General features: G+C 48.5%; 1 protein-coding gene across 7 annotated transcripts in view; it reads left to right on the plus strand.

Annotated features, from left to right (window-relative positions):
* Nucleotides 1-25,997, plus strand: part of rptor (regulatory associated protein of MTOR, complex 1) — a 150,209-nt gene that overhangs the window by 18,861 nt on the left and 105,351 nt on the right. For all 7 annotated transcript variants that reach the window (XM_076293483.1, XM_076293476.1, XM_076293504.1 and 4 more), the window contains exons 3-4: nucleotides 2,760-2,862; nucleotides 4,590-4,672. In XM_076293483.1, the coding sequence (XP_076149598.1) occupies nucleotides 2,760-2,862; nucleotides 4,590-4,672 (186 nt within the window). The remainder of the gene's footprint in view (nucleotides 1-2,759; nucleotides 2,863-4,589; nucleotides 4,673-25,997) is intronic.

Consider the following 25,997-nt stretch of genomic DNA (forward strand, 5'->3'; position numbering starts at 1 on the left):
ACCATTGATTACTCTCCCAAGTGGCGGAGCCCGTGACACTCCGAGAGCTTCCTTCTGCCGGAACTGCTCAGCGCTGACGACCCCCGCTGCCTCGGTGACACGGCTAACGATGCTGATGATGTGGCCGGTCCAGTACTGAGAGCGGCTGCCTTCAGGGGGTTGTGGTTGGTATGGTGGTGCCAAGGACTGCGGTGGGTAGATAGTTGCTTTTATCATGTGGTGAGCCTCTGGCATAACACCTGCCTGTATAGTAGCAGCTCAAAGCAGGCCTCGCAGCTGCACATCATGGGAGTGTGCCTACTCGGAGAGGTGTGCTGATCTGAGATCTGCATGCCGTGCTTTTCTCTCGCGGCCCTGTTTTAATTGACTAGGTTACATGATCATATCAATAAGTTGTTTCTCCCGTGCTCCTTTGGTAGGTATTAATGCAGAGTGCATTGATCAAAGGGATTTGAGGAGAAAGCCAGCTCTGCACCGGACTGCACTGGAAAGGTGTTTGTAGTCCAGCACTGAAGGTTATGCCGAAGAGCAATGCTGAAAGGGCACTAAAGGACTCCCTATTGGTTTGGTGCCTGGATTTGGCAATGGATGTTGGCCTTGTTATGGGTTTTAAAGGCTTCTGAGTGTGTGGGAGCAAGAGAGCGTGTGTGTGTCTGTGTGTGTGTGTGTGTGTCTGTGTCTGTGTGTGTCTGTGTGTGTGTGTGTGTGTGTGTGGACATTATTGACATTCTCATACCTTGACCACAGCACTTTTCATGAAGTGAAAGTCCTTCTTATTGCTTTGATATTTCTCATAACTTTTCTCTGCCTTCACACGGCTTATCAATCACCGGTCCGCCACACATTCTGCACTCGAGGGGCTGGGTGGGTCAGGCAAACTCAGCTTCGGATCAGCTCCGCTGGCTAGGACCCGACCCCCATGGCACACTGACCAGCAAGGCGTGAACAGGCCAGTACGTCAGAAGAGTGGCCGCTATTGAATCCCCCCCCCCACCCCACCAGCAGTATAGAGTAGCCCCTTTATCAGAAGGCAGCCGAGCGGGACCTCCCTCGCCCTCGGTCCTGGATATCTTCCTCAGAATGCCTGTCAGCGGAGAGCTCCCCGAGGACCGTCCATCATGCCGCCTCCTGCGCTGATAAGCTATTTTTGCCGTCCGCACGGCTGCCCGCTCCGCTCCGCTGATTGAGCGATTGCGGTGTTCTTTTGCCTGAGTCAGTCCTGGTGGCCCGCTCTTGGGCCGGTTCCCTGGTGATTTTGTTTCTGGATGCATCTGGAGAGAACCGGTTCCTTTTTTTTTGCAGTCCTCTCTGTGCGTGCCGACAATCAATCCCTCTCCTCCTTAGTCCACCACCGCTTGGTTTTGGCCCACTGACTGTAGTGGGTCTGACACAGACAGGAAGCCGATACCAGCGTGGGTATCGGCCGGTGTTGGGGTATAAAGGAGTCGCTGTGATTTTGTCAGAACTTCACCAAATCAATTCATGTGCTGTCTTTTTAAAGCCACCTCTGCCTGTGTCAGTAGAGCAGAACGTTATAGTGATTTACCTTCACATTCTTTTAGTCCAATTTACAAGCTCAGATATTCAAACTCCACCAGTGACTGACCAGTGATATCATGTTTCCCCTCATTTCTAATGTATGCACGCATCATCCCCACATAGCAGTTCTCTCTTGATGTATTTGTGCGTGCAGAGCTGTTGCTTCTCAGCAATACTGAAGTTACAGAATGATTAGGCCAGATTTGGCCTACTGACTGTGTGTGTGTGTGTATGTGTGGCAGGGCCTCCAACGCTCGCCTGCTATGCTGCTGCGTGGTGCTTTAGTGAGTGTGCGCTCCCCTGTGAGCTGGTGTAGAGTTCTCCAGCTGCTGCCAGGGGCATTTTGGACTAGCGCCAGACAACCCTCACCACAACTGGAGGGCATCTCTCTCTCTCTGTGTATCTCTCTCTCTCTCTCTCTCTCTCTCTCTCTCTCTCTCTCCTCTCTCTCTCTCTTCTCTCTCTCTCTCTCTCTCTCTCTCTCTCTCTCTCTCTGTGTATCTCTCTCTCTCTCTCTCTGTGTATCTCTCTCTCTCTCTCTCTGTGTATCTCTCTCTCTCTCTCTCTCTGTGTATCTCTCTCTCTCTGTGTATCTCTCTCTCTCTCTCTCTCTCTCTCTCTCTCTCTCCTCTCTCTCTATCTATCTGTGTATGTGTATGCGTGCAAATGTGGACTATTGATCGGCTTCCTGGTACTGTTGCCACGTGTACCTAACCTCACTGGCCCAGAATGTTGTGTTTTTGGATACTGTGACTCTTGTGTGATAAAACCACAGCAGTAAATCTCTCCAAACTGAATAGCCCTAGTGAACTGCCACTTTTAATTGCATTACCTGAATATATCTGAAACGCCACAGAGAGTGAATCTCCTCATTTGGGTGTCAAATCCCGGCACGCACTCAGAGTGCTTTGGCAGAGTTTTGACTCATAATTGGATCTGTCCGTTAGGACAGGCACCGGTTTGACAATGTTGGCAGAGAGTCAGAGACACTGTTGTCATTCAGCCCTGTGAAAGTCATGATTACCTTGCATTTTTATTTAGGGAAGTAACTACGGTTGTATGAGTTGAGCAGAGTTTTAAAGGGTCCACAGTGACCAATGCTTTATCCACATTTACATGAACTTACATTTAACTTTTAAAATTTGGCTTGGGAACCATTGACCCGAGCCAATGAGGTACTCGCTTGAAATTAAAATGTCTCCTTTTTTTGACCCTTGTAGATGAAGACGGTGAGTGTGGCCCTGGTGCTTTGTCTCAACGTGGGAGTGGACCCCCCTGACGTGGTCAAGACCTCGCCCTGCGCCAGGCTGGAGTGCTGGATCGGTAAGAGGCCTCATCATCTCCTCCATCCACACACCCACCCACTCACACGCTCACACGCTCACACGCTCCTCCACTCATATCACGAGCTCTGCCCAGCCCACTCCATCCCTTTACAAGCCCACTCTTACGTCTGTCCATCCTCCCAGCCCACACTCTTCTACTCATCCGTTTATTGTCGTCCATTCTTCCATCCATTTTACACGATCCATTCATCCTCCCCATTCATCCAAGCTGTCATCTGTACACATCACCCCTAAACCACTATCCCATCCATCAATACAGACACCTGATTGACTAGTTTATCATACTGCATATTGACAGAATGACAAATGATTGACTAATGACAACGGCAGGCTACTCTGAGTGATCTGGTAGGGAAGAGGTAAAATAAGACGAGCTGGAGAGTCTCAGTCCTCAGCGTCAGCCTCTGGGTCTGGTAAACTCTGCTCGGGAGGAAGAGGAGATGGTTGATGCCACCACTCGAAACGTAACATCCTCCTGGGCTGGCGGCAGTACGCAGCCTATCTATCTAAGACTATCTTGACTCATCAGGAGGGAGAGATCCACGCTGCCTCTTAGACAATTTGACGGCAAAAGAAGAAAGCGCTCAGCGCTGTCATCGTAGACGACCCAGAGGGGTGAGGCGAGGACAGCAGTGTGCTGTCAGTCACAGGGAATGTTTTTTTTTCCTCCAACCTTTTCAGTCGGAGGCACCAGGTTCTGGCCTCGGTTAACAGCCCTTCTTCAGGAACAAGAACATGCACTTGATGTGCCTATTATGAAGGTGACATCCTCTCAGACGGGAGGTTGTCTGCGATCGCGGGACACCAGGCACACACCAGCTCCTCAGACAAAAGAACTTGAAAGTGCAGACATCACGGAGTGGTGCTCTCCGCTTGGGGTTAAACACGGGATAGAGCTGTCAGTCTGGGCCGGGGGGGGTGGGGGGGGGCTCCTCAGGTGTCACACTCACAGGCTGAACCAGCCCATTAGGGGTAGTCAGGAGAGAGAGAGAGAGAGAAGGGGAAAACATTTTGAACTGTCGAATAAAAGGCAAAACAGTGGCGGTATTTGCATACAGAACAGCATGTCCCGCACCACACCGCATTTCATTTCCAAGTCTTCCAGCTGTGCTGTCAGAACACATTCCCCCAGTCACCTTCCCAAAAAATGGTGACCGTCATAAAATATAATCAGCTCTGTCCCAGAACAAAGAATATCAATATCACCTGCATTGTATCTGACCATACACGTTGTCCTAAACCTAATATGCAGAATTAGATAGCTCAGAATCTATAGGAAATTGATCTTTCCTCTTTTCCCTCTTTCCTTTTTGTGGATGTTTCAGTTTGAGCCGAGAGGCTCATTTTTCTATAGATTGACTTTGATTTCCATTGAAGTCACAGTTCTTAGAGATCGAACAGTGCCTTGTGTTAGGAATAGTGCCTGACTACAAGTGTTCTGGCTTGCAGCAAGTTTCGTGTCTGAGTAATGTTGACTTTGAGTGATGCTGACTAGCGTTCTGATACTACCGTTTTGACTAGTCATTGGCTAATTATAGAGTATTAGTCATTTGTTGGTGGGCTATGTTTTGGCTTAGTAGGCCATGTTTGGCTGAGTGTTTGCAGGCTAATTATGGGTGTCAGCAGCAGGGTGTTATGACTGAATATAGGCTGCTATGACTGTTATGCTGATGACGTGTGTATGTGTTTGTCTCCCTCATGCAGACCCATTGTCCATGAGTCCACAGAAGGCCCTTGAAACCATCGGGGCCAACCTCCAGAAGCAATACGAGAACTGGCAGCCTCGGGTGAGTCAGTCCCTCCTGCCGGATGGTCACATGGCAGTCAGCGTGATTTATCTGCTCCTCATCAAAGCGCATTCATCCCATTCTGCATGGAACCATTTATAGAGGGTTATGCACCGTATTTAGATGGGTATGTGAATCCCATGAAAATGGAGCTCTATATTGGCTTCATCATCTCTGCACTGGTTAGTAAGGCAATATATCTATATTGGCTTCATCATCTCTGCACTGGTTAGTAAGGCAATTTCCCATCATGTGTTGCGAGGGGAGAGAGCTGCATGGCCATCAAGACATGTTTATTGTGCAGCACATCCAGGCTACACTACATTATTAATCTGCAGTCAGAATGTTTGGGATTGTGATAACCTGGGCATTCAGGCAATGATCTGGGTTGCTCCAGGGGAATGGAGTAGGGGAACCTTGTTGTTGCATAATGCTCATCCAAAAGCTCTCTGTGCGTGTGTGTCCTCGCCCACCATTGCACATGTGCTAGCAGAGCTCAGCGTGTGGTTCTCAGTGTAACACGATATGCTTACGGATGTCAAAACACACACACACACACACACACACACACACACATTAATGCACACTCCCCAATATGGAATTCCATGTTCACCATGGCTGCTGCTGAAGATTGATGTGCAGAGCTGCACTCTGGTGGGACGCCGTGCCCTGTGGCATATGTGCGTGTTTGTGTGGCGGTGAGGGCTCCCTCTGTGCCTGCTGTGCTGGGTGCCCGTCAAGTAGATGTGATGTGCAACATGGCACGCTTGGAAGTGCCTCTCTCTGTGTGTTTGTGTGTGTGTGTGTGTGTGTCTGTGTGTGTCTGTGTGTGTGTGTGTGTGTGTGTGTGTGTGTGTGTGCTAGGAGTCAGTGCCTGGGTTGCCATGAACCCTCCAGAAGTGGGCAACACTCAAAAAACACAAGCAACATTATTTGTATCCACAGTACACACACACACACACACACACACACCACCACCACCACTTGCGTTCCCTGCTAGCCACAGCACAGCGCTGCATAACCAGCTGTGAGTGGGTGTCCCTTCTCTCCTTTCCTAGCTCCAAGCTCCACTCTGTTTTCTTCTCCTCTCTCTCTCTCTCTCTCTCTCTCTCTCTCTCTCTCTCTCTCTCTCTCTCTCTGCGTTTTCCACTTTCTTCTCCTTGTGTACACACTCACACACTCACACACTTTCCTTGGCTCGCAGGCTAATCTAACTTCCAGATGGCCATCGTCTGCCCCCCCCCTCGCTCGACCCTGGGAGGGCGATCTCGGCCCAGCAGGATGGTCACCCGGCTGCTGGCCACAGAGGTCAGCAGCTCCAGATGGTGGGCGGCTGGAGGAAGAGCGACCCCCGCCAGCATCTGCTCCTGCCCTGGGGCCGGGTCAGCCTCGGCTGGCCGTCTCGCTCTGTCTCGCTCGGCTCGCTTGATCCGCAGGGCCCGCTGGAGTGGGCAGAGGAGGCTTACGAGTGGTCAGTGGATGGTTCTGTGGTTGTGGTTCTGTGAGGTTTTTTTTTTTTTTGCCTCAGGCCTGATCTGAGGTCGTCAGTGCTGACTTTTGATCCGCAGCAGAATTTATTGAAAAGAAAATTAAATGAAAACAATGCTCTGCAGGATTTTAAAAACAACTCCAGTTGTCTTTGACTTTTTAAAAATGTGAACGTTTTAACATATTCTTCAAATTAGTTCAGAATGAATAATTGGAGATTTCTGGTTGAATATCACAGCAGGGTCACACAGTGCCCAGGCTTAGAACACAGTGTGGTCACCTGACCGTCACCAGTGACCGCAGGGCAGGGAGACGTGGACGCACTCGGTTTCCGTGTTGGGGGTCGTAGAACTCACATTTTTCAGGGGTCGGTATGATTTCCCTTGATGCCTCAATAAATAGTTGGTTAGAAAGCTTGAGCACCACCTGGGGTCGATCTGTGCACAATTGCTTCACTTTTTCGGCGAAAAATAATCTAAAATCACAACTGGTGTATGACCTACAGTTATTCATATTAAGCATATTAAACTACAGCTCCCCTGCTCCATTATGGAACATTCAGCACACCTGCTATATTGCTGATGCATACTCTGATGAGCACTCATTGGTCTCTCACTCCAATGTCGGTGCAGAAGGGGATGATCCCAGTTAACCTTGTCATACCCCTGGAGGCCGTAATCCTTCTTGATGAGAGGAGGCGGAAGCGCTATGGCGCTCGCCTGTGCCAAGTCCACCTCACCGGCCGCCACAGGTCAGGGGCAGCTGCCCTGCTCGCGTTTCCCTTGCCTTAGGTGTGCCCCGTGTGCACTGTGCTGGAATGCTAAGTGTTTTGGTTGGTGTGTAGAGAAGGACCATGAAGTGTTCCAGCAGCATGCTTTTGTTCCTTCAATTATTCACCAGCCTGCTCAGTTTTAGCAGTGAGCCCTGTATGGATCTGCTCAAGTGCCTGCCTTGAGCATGGGAACGGAGAGGGGCTGAGTTGAGCGGAGTCGGCCATGGAGCACCGGTGGAGTTTCTGGAGGCCAGGCGCTTTGTTGAAACTCCCCCTCAAGACTCAAGTGTCTGTGTGTGGGGATTGGTGTTGTTGAATGCAATGTTCTTGGTGTTCTGTGATCTGCAGGATACATGACATATGGCAGCCATTTTTTGGCCAGTTTTGAGACAGGAAAATGAGTTTTTAGTAGCCTAGCTCTTACGGCAACTGGTTGGGGTATAATGCATCTATAAGGTCAAAGGGCACTTTGGCTGGTGGCCATAAATGGAGATATATCGGACTTTGAACCGAGCGGGTTGTGGGTTTCTAGATATTCACAGGCAAGTGTGCTTGCTCGGCTTGGTATTACTGTTAACTCGATTTCTGCCTCTCCATGCATTCTGTATTCAGACTCACATTCAAAGACAATTAGAAACACCCACCTCCTTCTTTTCTTCTGAAACCTTTAGAAAGTGTTATTTCACTTAAAGCCATATTCTCATTAGTATTCATGTCGACGACTTTGCAAGCTGTGTGTGTGTGTGTGTGTGTGTTTTCCCAGGGAAACCAAACATCCAAAGTGCCGGGGACATGTTTAAACACAGAGCCGGAGATTTCTCCTCATTACTACGGGTTTTCTAAGCTTACCGCTGTCAAATGATCGTGCCTTATCTGTATAATTGCATGGCTCCCCTTGTCAGAGTTCCTCCTCAAAGCAGAGTGCTCTGCCCGTTCACACTCGTGTTTCCCTCCTTTGAGTTCCAGCCCCTCTCTGGGTGTTCTGTTATGAGATGGTGTTCTGTTAGGATGATTTGTACCAAAGATCCTTGATAACCCTCTCTGTTTGTACTTATTTTGCTCTTCTGTGTCATTGTCTACTGCGACCCAAATGGACACGTGTAGAGTAGTGCATCATCAATCTTTCTTCACGTTTTACCGTTAGATGCCACCCCCCCCCAGAGAGTCCTTCATGTGTGTCTATCAGTTGTGTGTTGCGTGTTCTCCTCCTCTCCTCCTCTCCTCTCCTCCTCTCCTCTCCTCCTCTCCTCCTCCTCCTCTCCTCCTCCTCCATGCAGCCCGTGTCTCTGGTCTGTGTGCCAGCTGTAGCGGTGCAGCACTGCGGGCGTCCTGCGTGTGCCCCCCCCGCCCGCCCGTCCGTCCGCCTGGCCTCCTGATGTGCTCCTCTTCAATATTTAATGGGGCCCGTGTGCTTTTGATCGCGGCCGCAGATCGCTCCAGCTCGCTCGACCCCAGGCACACCACACCGCTGCTCCCCACACCTGGCTCCTCATATGCGGCTGCGCTTGGCAGCCCAGCAGTCCAGACCCAGACACATTAAAAACAAACAAAAAAACACAACAAAAACAAGGTCTTTGTTGATCATTTAGTGGCGGTTACCATTGTGTGGTATTTTATTCAATTGAGCTTTGTTATGACTATTTATTAGGAGTTTAGAGGGGAAACTGTTTGGCTGAGACACCAGGGATGCAGAGCTCGTCATCACTCTGGTTGTTTCATAATGTCTGTAGGCTTCTTATCGGTGAGGAGATATTCGACTTATCTGGCTCTGTAATCTGTGTTGCTCAGTCTTATCGGCATTAGCCAGCAAGCCCAAAAGGTTCATAATGATCCTGTCTTGTTGCACTTAGAGAACAGGCATATGGATTCTGCTGAATTTCATCTCTATCAAGGCTATCCGTCTATTTTGTCTTGTCACCTTTTCTATCATATTCGTCCTCTCTCTCTCTCTCTCTCATATGCTCTCTCTCTCTCTCTCTCACATGCTCTCTCTCTCTCATATGCTCTCTCTCTCTCTTTCTCTCATATGCTCTCTCTCTCTCTCTCTCTCACATGCTCTCTCTCTCTCATATGCTCTCTCTCTCTCTCTCATATGCTCTCTCTCTCTATCTCACATGCTCTCTCTCTCTCTCTCTCTCTCACATGCTCTCTCTCTCTCATATGCTCTCTCTCTCTCTCTCTCTCATATGCTCTCTCTCTCTATCTCACATGCTCTCTCTCTCTCTCTCTCTCTCTCACATGCTCTCTCTCTCTCATATGCTCTCTCTCTCTCATATGCTCTCTCTCTCTCTCACATGCTCTCTCTCTCTCTCATGCTCTCTCTCTCTGGCATGGATGAAGCAACCACTCGTGAGGTGGTGCAGTAGAATGACATTACCTTTTTAACAGCCCCGTGGCATCATTTCTCTCTCTCTTTCCACAGCCCAAGCTTCGCCTGCCGCGGCTGCCAGCGCTGTCGAACTCGTTCTTGAATTATTTATCAGCTTGCTCCTGCCGAAATATTTCTCCTGATTAAATGTAAGACTTTGCTTTATCACTAGACCCATGTATAAATTCCATTGAGGCAGGGCGGAGAGGGTGTGTACAGGGAGGCAGGCAGGCAGGTGGTGGGGGGGCACTCTGTGTGTGTGTGTGTCTGTGTGTGTGTGTGTGTGTGTGTGTGTGTGTGTGTGTGTGTTTTAAAGATGAAAAGCTCCTGACCACCAAACCTCTTCACATTATCCACATGTTGTATAGTGTTTTAATAAAGGTGGCTGATGAAACAGAAGGCTATGGTGGAACTAACGCAGTCATAATCTCATTTAATGACTGTGGTAATATCCAACCACGCCGCCCCATATATCCAATTGTGCCCTGTCAGGCTCTAACAAACCACGTTAGCGGGATTGAGGAGGTGACCAGTATAGCACCACAAATCAACCCCTACCCCCACCCCCCCACCCCGATAATGTGCTGCCCAGGGGGGAAGTGGCAAGCTATTAGTGTGCGTTAGCCGTTAGCGCCAAAGGAAGATGTATGGACGTCCACCCAGGGCCTCCACATCACCACCACCCCCCCCCCCCCCCTCCCCCCCCTCTTAGCAGCAGATCTATACGACACTTCACTCATGAAGAAGGGGAGGGGTGCGTGCGTGCGTGCATGTGAGTGAGAGAGACAGAGACAGAGAGACTGAATGAGTGAGTGAGTGTGTGTGTGTGTGTGTGTTATCGTAATGGATTCTCAATGGGATGGGACTGGCTTCCCCTAAAGGGTCCTTATTGACTGACGTAATAGTGGTCCCCTGGCGCCTGCACAGGAGGAGCGGGAAAGCTCAGTCACTTCAGTTTATCGTCTCTGGCGGCCATATTGGGTTGTGTTTTCCTTGAGTGTTGATGTGAATCTCAAGTGATGTGATGTCAACCCAGCAACCATATTAGCTCGGTTTCCATCAAACTCATTTGCATCTTTTCCTCTTGTTTACTCAATGTGTATTGGACACACAGTCTGAACGTGGCTGAAAGAAGCTAAGCCATCCCTCAGTTGACATTTTGCTTTGGTCTCCACAGGGAATCCATACTGTTCCATACAGACCCTCCATAAGGTATGGGCCTGTGGTCTAGTGCTTCATCCGCCCGCAGAAATTGATGATGGATGCACTGATCCAAAATATCCTGCATGGAATTGATTTTGTTTTTGCAGACCGTTCCCTATGGAGAGCATATCTGATATTTCCTGAGTCCAAAGGGGAAGCATGTGGCTTAGACTCCCTATAGGTTCTGGATAAGAGGGGGAGAGAAAAATGGACAGATGACCAATGAGACTGGATGGACACCCAGAGGAGCAGGGTGGTGGAGTAAAGGGACCACATCAGGGTGGTGGAGTAAAGGAGGGACCACATCAGGGTGGTGGAGTAAAGGAGGAACAACACCAGGGTGATGGAGTAAAGGGACCACACCAGGGTGGTGGAGTAAAGGACCACACCAGGGTGGTGGAGTAAAGTAAAGGAGGGACCACATCAGGGTGGTGGAGTAAAGGAGGGACCACACCAGGGTGGTGGAGTAAAGGAGGGACCACACCAGGGTGGTGGAGTAAAATACCACATCAGGGTGGTGGAGTAAAGGAGGGACCACACCAGGGTGGTGGAGTAAAGGAGGGACCACACCAGGGTGGTGGAGTAAAGGAGGAACAACAGGTGCACAACTGAAGTGTTCCATTCATGGACGCTGCAACAATTAGCTTCCACAATAATCAATGGAACTGGCTTCACCCAAATGTGAGAGTGTTGCGCACATTCGGAAAAATAAGACCCTTCATTTGACACTTGGCGAACGGTACGCTTCAGCCCCGTGCCCGGTGTAGAAGCACTCTGAGAGGAAGAGGAGTAGGTAGGTGGAGAGGCAGCCAGAGGGGAGAGAATGAATTGGCGCTAGCAGATAGAATCCCATTTGAATTCACGTGACCATTACACACGTTCTTCAGAGACAAAGAGACTCAATGACGCAGGGCACTAGCAGCTCATTGTTCTATATTTCACAAAACACACAGGCTGAAGAGAGAGTGTGTGGGCTTTGTGTGTGTGTGTGTGTGTGTGTGTGTGTGTGTGTGTGTGTGTGTGTGTGTGTGTGTGTGTGTGTGTGTGTGTGTGTGTGTGTGAGAGAGTGTTAGTGTGAGTTCACACACCATGGAGCAAGGACAAGGTTGCAGCAGCCATTTCCAGTGTAATGATGGATTTGGTGGCATTGTGAGCGAGCCTGTGCGGCCTGTGGTGTTAGATTTAGTCAGACCCATTATGGCCCAGGCTGTGCTGCCCGATTTATGCTCTGGCTCCCTGACAGGGACTGTGGTGGTCTCGATGGATTGAGGTGAAGAGAAAGTGTTGGAGAGGGGGGAATGGAGAGAGAGAGGGAGAGAGAGAGGGATGGGGATGGGGAGAGTGATTGATAAAAGAGGCTTCAGGGGGAAAAAATGGACACAGCTCAGGGCTTTACGAGGTGACGGAGGAAGTGACTCAGGCCACGGTGATTAAAATCACTTCCTGTTTTATAGAGTGTTACGGGCCGATGACGTGTGTGTGGCGCTGTGAGTGGGAGTGTGTGTGTGATTGCGTGAGCGTGTGTGTGTCTGCGTGGGGCTTTGGCTCGTGACAGAACTAATCGTGTGTTTGGTGACTCTCACGTCATTGCCCCTTCGCTCAGCCAGAAGTAGTGTCTCGTGGTTGCTGACCACGCACCCACGCACAATCGCACACACACACACACTCATGCACAATTGCACACACACACGCGCACATGCACCCAGTGCACTGCCAACAGTTTAAACATGCAAGAACATGGTCTCTGTTTGCATAGTGTGTGAAATGGTGGGAGGTCTCACACAAACACACACACACACACACCACAAATGTTGCTGCTGAACCCTAACCCAAAACACACACATTGAAGGCACACACACACACACACACACACACACACACACAGAGAGTGTCCACTCGTCTAGTGAGCTGGCGAGGCCCCAGGTCCAGGCGGACTCTGGCTCAGAACACTCATGCACTCCGGCCCCTGCGCCCTCTCGCTCAGATGCCGCCTGCTGGCTGGACCTCACGCTCCGCAGCCGGTGAGGACTGGACACAGGCACCAGTACTCACCCACTTCAAGGCTTTGTCTTGAACCCAGCTCTCATTTAAGATACAGACACAAACACACACACACCTGAAGTCCCTGCGGCATCTGCTCCGCTGTATAATTGGTATTATATGTGTGTCCATGAGTGTTTGGGCAACACATTTCCAAATCAGGATGAAGGGCGTCTGGCTGGGTGGGGTGGGGTGGTGGGGTATATGCATTTGCTTGGTTCTGCTACATGCTGGTTGGCACCGGCGGTCGGTGGCGATATCCGCTAATGAGCTCTCGGAGCAGATGCCTCCAACCACACAGTGTGCTGCATTACTACGGCCTCTCTGCTGATGTGCTCTCATGGGGCCCATGTTTTTGTGTCCCATTTCATCCTTCCAATCTGTTGCCAATTCTTTCTTTTACAGTCTCATTCAGGAATGGAGCCACATTTACCCGTTTCCTCATTTTGTTTGCTGTTGCTCTCATTAAAACATCAGGTTCTGGAAGTGTGAGTTAGTCCAGGACCTGGCAAAATATAATGAGGGCCTAACTCTCAGTTCCTCACATGGCAATATAAAGAACCTGACAATGGGTACCCTAGTTGGCATCGCTGTTGTTTTCAGTACTGGTTTGATTGGAATTCAGTGACCTTCAAGTGTCTTTTTTTAATATCATGTCATGTGTCATGATATGTGGGGGCAGCCGTGGCCTACTGGTTAGCGCTTCGGACTTGTAACCGGAGGGTTGCCGACCAGTAGGCACGGCTGAAGTGCCCTTGAGCAAGGCACCTAACCCCTCAGTGCTCCCCGAGCGCCGCTGTTGTTGCAGGCAGCTCACTGCGCCGGGATTAGTGTGTGCTTCACATCACTGTGTGTTTCACTAATTCACGGATTGGGATAAATGCAGAGACCAAATTTCCCTCACGGGATCAAAAGAGTATATATACTTATACTATACTTATACTTATTTGGTTTCTTCTGCTCCTGACCACCAACATTCCTGTGGGTTGTAAGAGACAGAATAGTAGTGGAACTGTTGGAGCCTTGGCTAGTGATTCCTGTGAAACTCTGACTTGCTGGTTGTCTAGCCAATGACCGGTGCTGTAGTCTGTCTAGTATGGCCAGAACTCGCCTGGCAGAGTCAGGTGACTCAGGTGTCAGACGCATTGGTTGATAACGTCTTCAGCTATTGAGCAGTGAGCTGTTGTTGTTCTGCTGCTGTTCTTCCTCAGATTGAATTAACTACATTCCCAGGAGCGTTGTATCTCTGTAGAATTTGAACAAATATCTCTTTCTGAGTCTCTCTCCCCTTTGTTGTACACTGGAGTGTGTGTCTGACCTCACCACCCAATCCGATTAACTCTTTTGTAATTACTACGGATAATGGTGACAGGCGACCTGTTTACGGTCACCCACGGTAACACCATTTGTTGACGAGCAGGGGCAGGTCAGTGCGTCTGGGCGCTATTCCTGGCCCCTGCTGGGTCGGCTGGACAGGGAGTTGGACGACTGCCATCGCTGTGTGTGTAGTCGGGGACATTCCCTGACACGGGAGGCCCATGTGATCGCAGATCCATCCATCCATTTGCACTGGGCTGTAAAGAGACAAGACAAGAGTGGTGTTAGAAGAACGGAACATTTAATAAACAAAGGTTTATTTTTTACCATGAATTGATTCTCATTCAAAACCTAAAAGTGATTTCAGTAGCAGTTTTATGTGCGGCTATTTTCTCCAGATAAAGAACCATTCTCCAATTGGTATGCTGTGACTAGTTGCATTTTTCCAGTCAGTGTGGGTTCCCTCTGAAGTTTTGTCCAGAGAATTGATGTTTTTTTAATACTGCACTCTGAAATATTGATTTGGTGAATTGAAATGCATTCAAAGGCTAAGAAAGTCCAGTCTATACTAGATCATTTAAGTAAAATATTTTTCAGTTAGCTTTTGAAAAACTGAATTGTTCAATAATTGACTATTTTTTTTTATTATTATTCCCGGCACACGGCATTGCAAAGCTCACTCGTGCCTTTTCTGCTTGCCTTGGTTGAGTTGTTCAACAGAGCAAAAGGAACCTCTCGCAATCTTATCAACGCATATTAGCTCTGGAATAGGTGTGTTTGCATGATTTCATTTGAACGCCTGAAAAAGGTTAAACTTTCATATGTTGGAAAGGCAAAAAATCATGTTGTGGTTTTATTGGCTAGAGAAACTCTCTTGGCTGGTGAAGGCCCAGCAGCCTGAGACTGAATAGTGTCAGCAACTGATCTCAGGGTCATCCTCTCTGGTTAAAGAGGTCTTGATCTCAGGGTCATCCTCTCTGGTTAAAGAGGTCTTGATCTCAGGGTCATCCTTTCTGGTTAAAGAGGTCTTGAGGTATCGCCACTTTCTCGTTTTACTGGAGAGTGATGCCGCTTCACCATCTGCAACAGCATCAAGTGGTCGGGTGGCCAGGTGATATGTATTGTACAACAGCACCAAGAGCTGCTGCTGTGCACATTATGTGTATAGTTTGGGGATAGTACTACAGTATGTACTGTATGGTGTCTGAGCTCGATAGCATGCAGGGGCTGCTCTGCTCTGCTCTGTAAAATAAATGATTCCCTTTTCCCTCTCACTGCTAAGATCTCTAAATCCTGCAAACTGTTATGACACAGTCATCAGAAATCGCACTGTGGCAAAAAATTGTCCATATAATTGCTTTCTAAATGGATATTTTGTTCCCCTCCCAGTGATTTATTTCCTTTAATTATCGCTCTCTCATAGCGGTCACCATTAGTCGGGGCCAGACGGCGCATTAGGCCGAGAGACACCTCAGTCAGAGGCATCCATTACAGCAAAGGCCTCCTGCTCCAGTCAGCTTGTACAGAAATGGGTTTGACCAAAGCCCTTCAATGGAGAAGTGGACAGGAAATGCTCTCAGTGATGCTGCTGCTTAGGAAATTGTTAGTGTTCTCTCTCACTCTTTCTTTCTTTCTTTCTTTCTTTCTTTCTTTCTTTCTTTCTTTCTTTCTTTCTTTCTCTCTCTCTGCTCAATGCGCACTTTGATGGGACTGTTGATAGTCTTGGAGCGCACAGACTAAATTAACTCTAATCCCTCCCTCCAAGTACTGTCTACTACTGATCACTGTGGGACCATAAGGAAAGCCACTGGATGATGTGCACGTAGCCTACATCACACTATTTTTAGAATCTCCCATTAGCCTAGATTTTTATAGCATCCATCCTCTGAAGGATTAGTGGTGTACATTTTTATTTCAGCACGAAGAGGTAGCATGAATTGATATCGCTTTGATCTGAAATTAATGTTGCACTCAAGTGTTTTCAGCTAAAATTAAATCATAAGCTTGTATTAAACATTTCCATTTATGGATCAATACTGAACATCACTGATTCATGGATCCAAGAAGGCAGAATGTGAATTTATTTCCCAGTTGTCTATAAACTTGGTTGCTGAAGCTCTAAACCCTACAGGATGAACCTGTGTTTCATTTCACATTAATGTTTCATTGGCTAATCCTGCATTCAATTCACAAGTGACCAGTTGCCTACATTGCAGTTAGGATTGGTATTTTCTTTTTATTTTGATATAAACATATACCAGTATGTAGGCAACCAACATGTGTATTATTTGTTGATTGTTTGGCAGAAAAGTCCCCACAAAAAAAGGGTCAACTGGCATGTTCTGCCCGCTTCAGATCTAGCCAAAAGATCTAGCCAATCCAGAGTGTAAATTCTCTTAATCTTAAACCATGTCTTGGTCATTTTGGTTAATAATAGCACCTCCCTCTCCCCTTGGTGACTTCAACTTTGACCTTCCAGCCCTGTGCTCATTATTAATTATTGCTGGGTGGAGTACCCTGGGGGTATCTCTTTAATGTGATTTTATTTGGCAGACCGGTCGGAGCCATCAGCAGTAGCAGAACAAACTCTGCCTTTGATCAGGTGGACTCAAGGATACCCTGTCAACCCTGAGACTAGAGCCAGGCGTGTTTCCTTTTAATCTCCTAAAAAAAAAAACCTCCTCCAGCTGCTTCAGACGTGTGTGGACAGCTGGATTACTCTCAAGTTAGGTAGAGAGAATTAAAAGTTTCCTCTTTTGAACTAAAAAAAATAAATAATGCCCTTCTGGGGTTCTAAAGTACAATTATATGTGGTATGTGTCTTCAGTCACATCTAGTCTCTACCTTTTGTTTTGATATTTCTCTTACTTTGAGAATGACATCATCACCAGACAGGTCCACTGCCCATGATGTACCTGTATGGAGGCTGCTCCCGTGTCTGGCGTGTTGCCACACCAGAGGTCACCTCCTCGTCTCCCAGAGCTGGGGTGTGCACGGGGATCTGGTGCTGGTGGTGGCCCGGCTCCAGGTCCGCGCTCCCTGCCAACTCCATCGGCCCGGTCACTCCTCATTTCCTCTGGTCCAACTGTTTACCGGGCACGGGCACAGCTCCGCCACCCTCCTCAGAGCACATGCCACAAGCTCCTCCCTAAGTTGGCGGACCTCTGTGTACTCTTGGTAGAGGCAGTAGAGAGACTGCTGGTGGTATGTAATGACATGAACTTGTAATCTGCTTGACTAAGCAAAACATTTGGTTGTCATTTTAGGTAAAGGATTACAAGAATCATATGTTGGCTTAGTCAACCACACCATTTTAAGTTACGTCATTATAACTTGATTCTATCAGCAGCATGTGTGCATGACTGTGCTTGTATCTCTAATCTACGGTTGTCGTTACCCTCTATATAATTTAATTATATATTCAACAAAAGTGGTTTAGTTCACAAAAAATTCAAAATATGACATTTGCAAAAGTATCTAAACCCATGTAGTTAATTTCTTGTAGCACCTCCTTTTGTAATCACCACTTCAGTACTCATTAACCAGTGCCTCACATCTGTACTCATTAACCAGTGCCTCACATCTGTACTCATTAACCAGTGCCTCACATCTGTACTCATTAACCAGTGCCTCACATCAGTACTCATTAACCAGTGCCTCACATCTGTACCCATTAACCAGTGCCTCACATCAGTACTCATTAACCAGTGCCTCACATCTGTACTCATTAACCAGTGCCTCACATCAGTACTCATTAACCAGTGCCTCACATCTGTACCCATTAACCAGTGCCTCACATCTGTACCCATTAACCAGTGTCTCACATCTGTACTCATTAACCAGTGCCACATCAGTACTCATTAACCAGTGTCTCACATCTGTACCCATTAACCAGTGCCTCACATCTGTACCCATTAACCAGTGCCTCACATCTGTACTCATTAACCAGTGCCTCACATCAGTACTCATTAACCAGTGCCTCACATCTGTACCCATTAACCAGTGCCTCACATCTGTACCCATTAACCAGTGCCTTACATCAGTACCCATTAACCAGTGCCTCACATCTGTACTCATTAACCAGTGCCTCACATCAGTACCCATTAACCAGTGCCTCACATCTGTACCCATTAACCAGTGCCTCACATCTGTACTCATTAACCAGTGCCTCACATCTGGTTCTGCAGCTGTTGGCCTACTCCTCCTTGCAGAACTCAGCCAGCTGAGATAGGTTGGAGGGTCAACTGGCGTGTAATGCCCGCTTCAGATCTAGCCAAACGATTTCTATTGAATTGAGCTCTGGACTTTGATTAGTGCAATCCAGAGTATGATTTTTCGTTATCTTAAGCCATTCCTTGGTCATTTTGCTTGAATGCTTATAGGGTCATTGTCCTGTTGTGAAATCTATTTCCTCACTAGCTTCATCTCCCTGATTGACAGAGAGGCAGAAAAACAGCCCACACTTCCACATTTCCACCACCCATGCTTCACTGTTGAGAGGGGGTCTTTTCTTGGTATACAGTGTTAGCAAGGGGTAGGAGGGTATGGATATTTTCTTACCGTCGTTGAAAAGCAACACAACAGAAAACTCCAAACTGTTCTAGTTCGCAAACTTTCAAGCAGCACCGTATCTACGGTTGTGGTTACCTGTGGCAGTTGGTATCACCCCTGTTCTCTTAATGGTGTTGTGATCCACCAGTGGGGTTTGTAAGGTCACTTTGCCAGCACTACCTCTATTGCAATTTCGTGCAAAGGTGTACACATCTTTACAGAGCAATTGACAGTTTGTTTGTATGCCATTGAATTATTTCGTACTCAAATCGTCTGCATTCTCAAGCAAGACCCCCCCCAACACACACACAAATACACACCTTGTTGTGGTTGTTTCACAGCCACCTTCCTACTGTTAGAAATCAACAGCAATATTTGGAATTGAATTGGCCACATTAAAGTACATTTCTTTTACAGGCAGCATAGAGGTCTGCTGTCGGGAAACTCATCCTCATTTTTTTTCTCTCTTACCCCTTTGTTCTGCTGTGCTCTCCCCAAGCAGCAGCACAAGAGGAGAATTTAATTAAAACGGGAAGCCTCATTCCATCCAAGTCCTCGCAAAAAAAAAAAAACCCTGACTCTATGGAAGGAGGGATGCACACAACTCTTAACGGGCTTTGCCGTGAGAGTAATCCTTCAGAAGGAGCCTGCATCCCCTGTGAGACGACTTCTTGAACTCCCTGTGAATGTGTGATGGAAGGAGTTCAGAAAAAAAGGAGGAGGAGGTGGGGGGGGGTTGAGGTGGGGATGTCTTCTCCCTTCTTCATGCTCCCCCCTGCTCTGCATTCAGGCAGAATGGGAGAGGGGGAATCAGAGAGAGAGGAAGAGAGAGAGAACTCGTCCTCCAGCCAAAACTCAGAGTGTTCAGCTGTTACCTCGGCTGACCGGTTCCCTTGTTCCCCGTCAGCGGGCTGACAGCGGCGACTGGCCCAGATGAAAAGGGAAGAAAATGAGAAACCGGAGGAGGGAGACTGAGGTGAAAACAAGGAAGAAAAAAGCTCCTGTTTTGTATGCCAGCTCAATTCGTGCAAGATTACAGCGGAAATTGGAACGTGCCAACAAAGCATGCAGCCAGCATTTGACAGCAGCAACTGTTTGGTTATGCAGTTAGCCAGGCTGGGGGGAGGGGAGGGGATGTGAAGGTGTTTTGACGACGTGTCCGGTAGAGGCTATTTACAGGTGGGTCAGTTCTAGCACGTTTGACCTCTCTGTCAAGTCTAGCTCGTCTTTCTGGCCACTGTTCATCTATACGATTGTATAACAGGCTACAACCGGACCCTACTTCTTCTGGATCTGTGATTTGCAGACCGCAGTCCCAGATCCCTACTGAGCCTGTTAAAGAGGGCCAGGTAGAGCCGCTGTGTGTGTGTGTGTGTGTGAGTGAGTGTGTGTGTGTGTGTCTCTGTCTGTCTGTCTGTCTGTCTGTCGTCTGTCTGTCTGTCTGTCTGTCTGTCGTCTGTTTGTCTTGTAACTGGTCACCAGCCGGTCATGACCAGCCTTAGGTAGCAGCAGGTAGTGACTCAGCTTCCTCAGTAGAATTGGTGTAGTCCTGTGTCATGGAGACTATAAGAACACCGGATGGTCTAACAGCAGGTGGCACTTTCTCTCTCAGAGCTGATTAAATGTCATTAGGGAGTTTGAGGGGAGGGTCAAGAGTATTTTCAGTTTGTTATAATGAATTGTCAGTGTGAACAGTAGTTTGATCCATTTATGACAAGGTGACTCACCCCAGGGCATTGGCCCATAGAATGTAGCTTTAGAGACTAACGCTTGACACGTCTGCACAACAGGCTCCAATGGATTGTTACAAAGTGTGACTCAGTAAATGCAACACCTCGCCAAAAGTTTTTTGGGAAGGTGTTTTTCCTGAACTTCTTGAAGAACTTCCAAGTTTCCTTTGGTGTTGTGCCTCTTCCTGCGATGGTTTTGAATTGATGTAAAGGCCGCCTTGCGCAACAAAGCCTCCGGTGGCTGTCGCCCAAACGGCCGGACGTCTCCGCCCCCTTGCGGAAGGCGCCGTCTCCTTAAGGCTGAGTCAGAGCGGCGACTGTGGCGATGATGCCCACCTGAACACCAATCAGAGGGAACCGCGTGCGCCCGGCCCACAGGGACCCGCTGCCCACACACTCTCTGTGTTGATCTATAAACACACTCCCACAGCCAGCAGAAGATACACACACTTATACATATACACACACATATACATATACACACACACACACACACATATACATACATACACACACACACATATATATATATACACACACACACACACACACACACACACACACACACACACACACACACACACACACACACACACACACACATATACATATATACATACATACACACACACATATATACATACACACACACACACACACACACATATATACATATACACACACACACACACTCAGACACATCTGCGCCACACGCTCTCCCTGAAAGCTGGGGAGACTGTGGTGTTGGGGGTGGTGGTGTTGATGGTGGTGGTGGTGTTTGGTGGTGGTACAGGGGTAGCCATTCATCAAACGCTGGCATGAGCGGCGAGATATTCAGGATAATTAAGACGTATACAGAGAGGAGCCGAGGGAGGCTGAGGAGCTGAGGAGAGGAGAGGAAGTGGCTGCAACCGGCCGTCCGGTGGCTCCGTCTTGTGCCTTATTAGTGGGGACATTTGTCTCTTCGACTTTCCCACTTTTCTGGGTACCGCTCTTAATTGAACATGGAATGGACAGAAAGTCTGCTAGTGGACGAGTCCCTTGCATAATTCATAATTTAGTTCTTTTCCTCGTCCACAGAAGGTTGAGCTGAAGTCGCTGATTATGATGTGTGCCCAACACTTTTGTTGGGTGCAACGAGCGCCCTTGTTCCACTCCTTGACCACTTTGCTGTCTCCTTTGTGGACAGATTCTCTGCTTTCTTATGTCTCTATTTACTGCCCCTATCCTCCCTTTCTTCCTCCCTTGCTCTCTCGCTCCCTCCCTTTCTTCCTCCCTCGCTCTCTCTCCCTCTCTCGCTCTCTCCCCTTCTGCTCTCTCTCTCTCTGCATGCATTTGCTGCGTCTTGTGTTCCAGGAGCAGAACCTGCAGTGTGGTGGTGTGGTAGTGATCATTATTTCTCTATTCCCGGTCCTCCTCCCTGCCATTATCCCCTCTCTCTCTCTCTCACTCCCCTACCCTCTCTCTCTCTCACTCCCCTACCCTCTCTCTCTCTCTCTCTCTCTCTCACTCCACTACCCTCTCTCTCTCTCTCTCCCCTACCCTCTCTCTCACTCTCTCTCCCCTACCCTCTTTCTCTCGCTCACACACACATGCACATACACCCACACACAAACACACATACACAAACCACATTACTCCTTTTCTTTCACTCCATCATTTCCCCTCTCACCTTTCTTCCTCTACCCTCTCTCTCTCTCTCTCTCTCTCTCTCTCTCACTCACACACACAATCCTCTACCTCTCCCTTTTCCATCTCTTTCTCTCTTACTTCTTTCCTGCTGCAGTGAGTGTACAGTTAGACAGGCAGTAGGTGTGCCCCCTCCTCCTCTCCTCCTCTCCTCCTCTCCTCCTCCTCCTCTCCTCTCCATAGATAACTGTCTCTTGCTCGCTCCCTCTCCGTCTTCATTACCACTGTGCAAATAGTTGTGCTGCATCGAGCTCTGGCTTACACACAGTGGGATGGGGGGAGAAAAAAACGACAGCCGCAGATAGGGAGGGATGGAGAGTGAGAGAGAGAGAGAGAGAGAAAGAAATAAAGATGAGGGGAGAGGGGGATGTGGAGAGGTGGAGAGCGAGAGGCTGAAGAGGTGAGGTCTGGAGGGAGAGAGGTCAGCCAGGACAGCCAGCGCTCTATCAGAGGTGGGGATGAGAGAGGCCACTGAGACGGAGGGAAGTAGGCCACTATCCACCTGAATTAATCTCTGGCTGCAAGACGCACTGCTACAACTTGTCACCTGTGTCCCATCGGGATACGCACACACACACACACACGCATGCTCACACACACACACACACACACGCACACACACACGCACACTGACCTCGTCTCTGGCAGGGGGCAACAGCAGGCTCACTCTTGACTAACTCATCTTCAGCCACTGTCCAGTGCTGATGTCTACCACATTGGTGAGAAATGAAGATGCAGGCTGATTGGCTGTTTTGAACCCCAGCCCCCCAGCTGAGAGTTGACAGGGTTTGCAGTGTGCGTCAGCTTTTTAGTCCCACTGTTATTCCCCATATTGGGTCAGCAGCACCAAGGAGACGCAACAACACCTGGAGCAGCAGCAAAAACGTAGACATAACAATAACAGTTCATCAGTTTGTGTTGTCAGTAGTGTTGTTGCTGGGACTGTTTTACATAGACTGCCTCTAACCAACATATTTTAGCATGTAGCCTATATATCGCTGGCTTCCCCCTAAAGAAGTACATACAGTTCCACTGCAGTGGACCCCGAGGTGCTGCAGAATGAGGTGTGTAGTGTGTGTGTGCGCAAGTGTGTGTGTGTGAGCGAGTGTGTGTGTGTGAGCGAGTGTGTGTGTGTGTGCGCGAGTGTGTGTGTGTGCGCGAGTGTGTGTGTGTGCGCTAGTGTGTGTGTGTGTGTGTGTTAACATTAGCACCAGCCAAGATGAAGGTCATTTCCATACATCCTCTCTCTCCATAGGCACACTGAGCTGCACTCCTCTCTCCCTCTCTCCTTTTCTCCCCCTCTTTTTTCCCCGCTCTCCCCCTCTCCTGCCTGCCTGCGGGGCTGGAGACATAATAACACACACGCTAAGTACATTAATCACCAGTCCAATTAGATCCATTATTTAAGCACCCACAGACACGCTATTTTACACAGCAGCGCCGGCTGATGGCTTTTCTTTACAGCAGTGGCCCTGCCGATGAATTGCTGCCCGAGGCCAAGAGAGTTGAGTGTGTGTGTCTGCTGAGTGGCCACGTGTGTGTGTGTGTGTGTGTGTGTGTGTGTGTGTGTTTATCTACACAATGCGGCGTGACTGAGTCTGTATGTGTAGCAGCGTGACTGAGGGGGTAGCTGTTGAGAGGAGCCAAACAGAAAGATGAGAAGCTGTATTTGCATTTTTGAGAGTGTTTGTGTGTGTTTGTGTTTGAATGTTTGGCCATGTGCACGTCTGTGCGAAGTGCGTGTAATGTGTGTGATCTGTGTTTGATTATGTGGGTGAGATCTCGCCGTGTTCTACAAGCGTGAAGTTAAAGCAGGAGGCTCTTCTGGGCTCAGAGTGTACAGGTGCCTCACACACCGCGCCTGCATCAGATATTATTCCGTGACTGGCAATGTGCTTGCGTCTACGTGTGTGTGACTTTGTTTGTCAGAGGTGTGTGTGTCATTGTCTGTGTGGTAGTGAGGTGTGTGTGTGTGTGTGTGTGTGTGTGTGTGTGTGTGTGTGTGTGTGTGTCTTTCTCGATGTGTTTGTGAGGTGTGTGTGTCTTTGTGTCTTTGTCAGTGTGTGTGTGTGTGTGTGAGAAGAACCATGCTGCTGTCAGGTGGAGGCTGTAATAGGGGAGGGAGAGAGGCAGTTCTGGACGGCAGCCAGGCCCTGTTACTCTGTTACAGCGCAGGTCAAGGTGCCAGCTGGGCTGCTTAATGAGACTCAACAAACTCTCTCTGCCTCTCTGACACACACACACACACACACACACACACACACTCACACTCTCTCTCTCTCTCTCTCTCTCTCTCTCTCATATCAGACAGACAGACAGGCCCAGACACAACATACAGCGGAAGTAGATGTTGTGATGACCCACACCCTCTCATCCCCAGCACTATAGACTCCGTGTGTGTGTGTGTGTGTGGGGTGGGGGGTGGGGGGGTCGAGATGATCTGCACCGCTTGTCTACAGTGTCTATCGTAACTAAGCTGCAGATTTAGTTCCTGCCATTGATGCAGTTATTGACATTAGAAGGCATCAGGATGATAAGATTACCAGATCTTGTGAAATATTTGTAGATGAATCTCTATTCATGTTGACCTAAGTACACACACACACACACACAGTAAGACACCAGAAATTAAATCTCTAACTACATGTATGGGTGAATAAAAATATATGTTTTGTGTGTGTGTATGTAGATGACTCTTATGGTCCGTGGTGTTAGAAACCTATACCTGTTTGACGTGTGTGTGTGTGTGTGTGTGTGGATGACTCTTATGGTCTGTGGTGTGGACCTCTACCTGTTTGACACCCCCATGCCTCCTGTGCTCATTAATCTCCCCAACAGGAGCAGGGGAGAGCAGGGGGGAGAGGCAGACACAGGGGGGTGTGCTGGAGCTCACTAGCGTCATGTTCCCCTCATTGTGCTCCTCCATCTGACACACTCATGATGCCCTTGGCTAGAGCTGCAGGGTCAACTCTCTATGTCTGTCTGTGTGTGGAGCAGTTCACCATATCCTAATGACCTAATACATGACATACCATGCTGTGAGACACACACGACCACGTGCTCACCTGTTCACCCCACACTACCCTTCACACCCTCTACATGCACGCACACGCACACACACACACACACACACACACACACACACACACACACACATATATATACACACACACAAAGATGGAGGGAATGTGAGCTGGAGCTAGTGAGTGTGTGTGGGTGTCAGTCCGTCTGTGTGGGGGTCAGTGTGCTTACGTCAACTGACAAGCACAAACAAGTCAGTAAAGTAGAGTCTGGTTGCGTTATCCTGTTGTCACAGACAGACTGAGCACACTCCCATTGCCTGCTTGGGTTGTATTGATTGTGGCTGATGGGCTATATAATAGCTGGTGTGTGTATGTGTGTGTATATATACCCTCATCAATACTGATGTAAATCTACCTGCTGATCTGTAAATGCTGTGTGTGTGTGTGTGTGTGTGTGTGTGTGTGTGTGTGTGTCCTTGTGTAGAGGTATTTAGGTTTATTCAATACTCTGACACACTAGACGAGTCCCCCCAGTCGAGGCCCTCCCAAGGTGCACTCCTGTGACCCATTTCCGGAAACGAGGAGGATACGACCCCTCCACAAGGACCCGCTCCTCGCCCCAAAATAGCTGTTTGCTCTCGCTGAAGGGGGGTGGGGGGTGTTTGCGTGTAAGACGAAGTGCACAACCTTGTCCTGTGGGGTCATATGGCCTCTGTGTAGTTCATCCTACGGCGGACGGGTTTTTGGTTTCAAACGGGAAGATTAATCTGCAGCCTGATTTCAGACATGGCATTCCTGACGTAACCTACACCTGCTGCTCCAGTTGCTATAAATGCCACCAGCGCGTCCCGCGCTCCTAATTCCTGCTATTCCATGGATAATTCCCACATATTCCAAAACTCGAGGGAATTTTCTAGAGTGGTTCTGGTCTAGAGGTCTAGAGTGTTCCTCCAATCCTGTATTCATCTATAGTGGATAATGATGATTTGGAGGAGACTATTTTTAATTAGAAATAGAATTTAGAAGTGCTCATGAAAATATGTTTGCAACATACGGTACTCAGCGTTGATGCTTTGTCTCATTTAGAATGAGAGAGAGAGAGGAGTATGTGCCATGTTTCAGTGTTTCACATGAGCAGGGTTGG

Source organism: Alosa pseudoharengus, unplaced genomic scaffold (genome assembly GCF_046254945.1).
Source record: "Alosa pseudoharengus isolate Yale_2024_CS ecotype anadromous, Long Island Sound unplaced genomic scaffold, YU_APseudo_1.1 YU_APseudo_1.1_scf_1, whole genome shotgun sequence".
Classification (NCBI taxonomy): Eukaryota; Metazoa; Chordata; class Actinopteri; order Clupeiformes; family Clupeidae; genus Alosa; species Alosa pseudoharengus.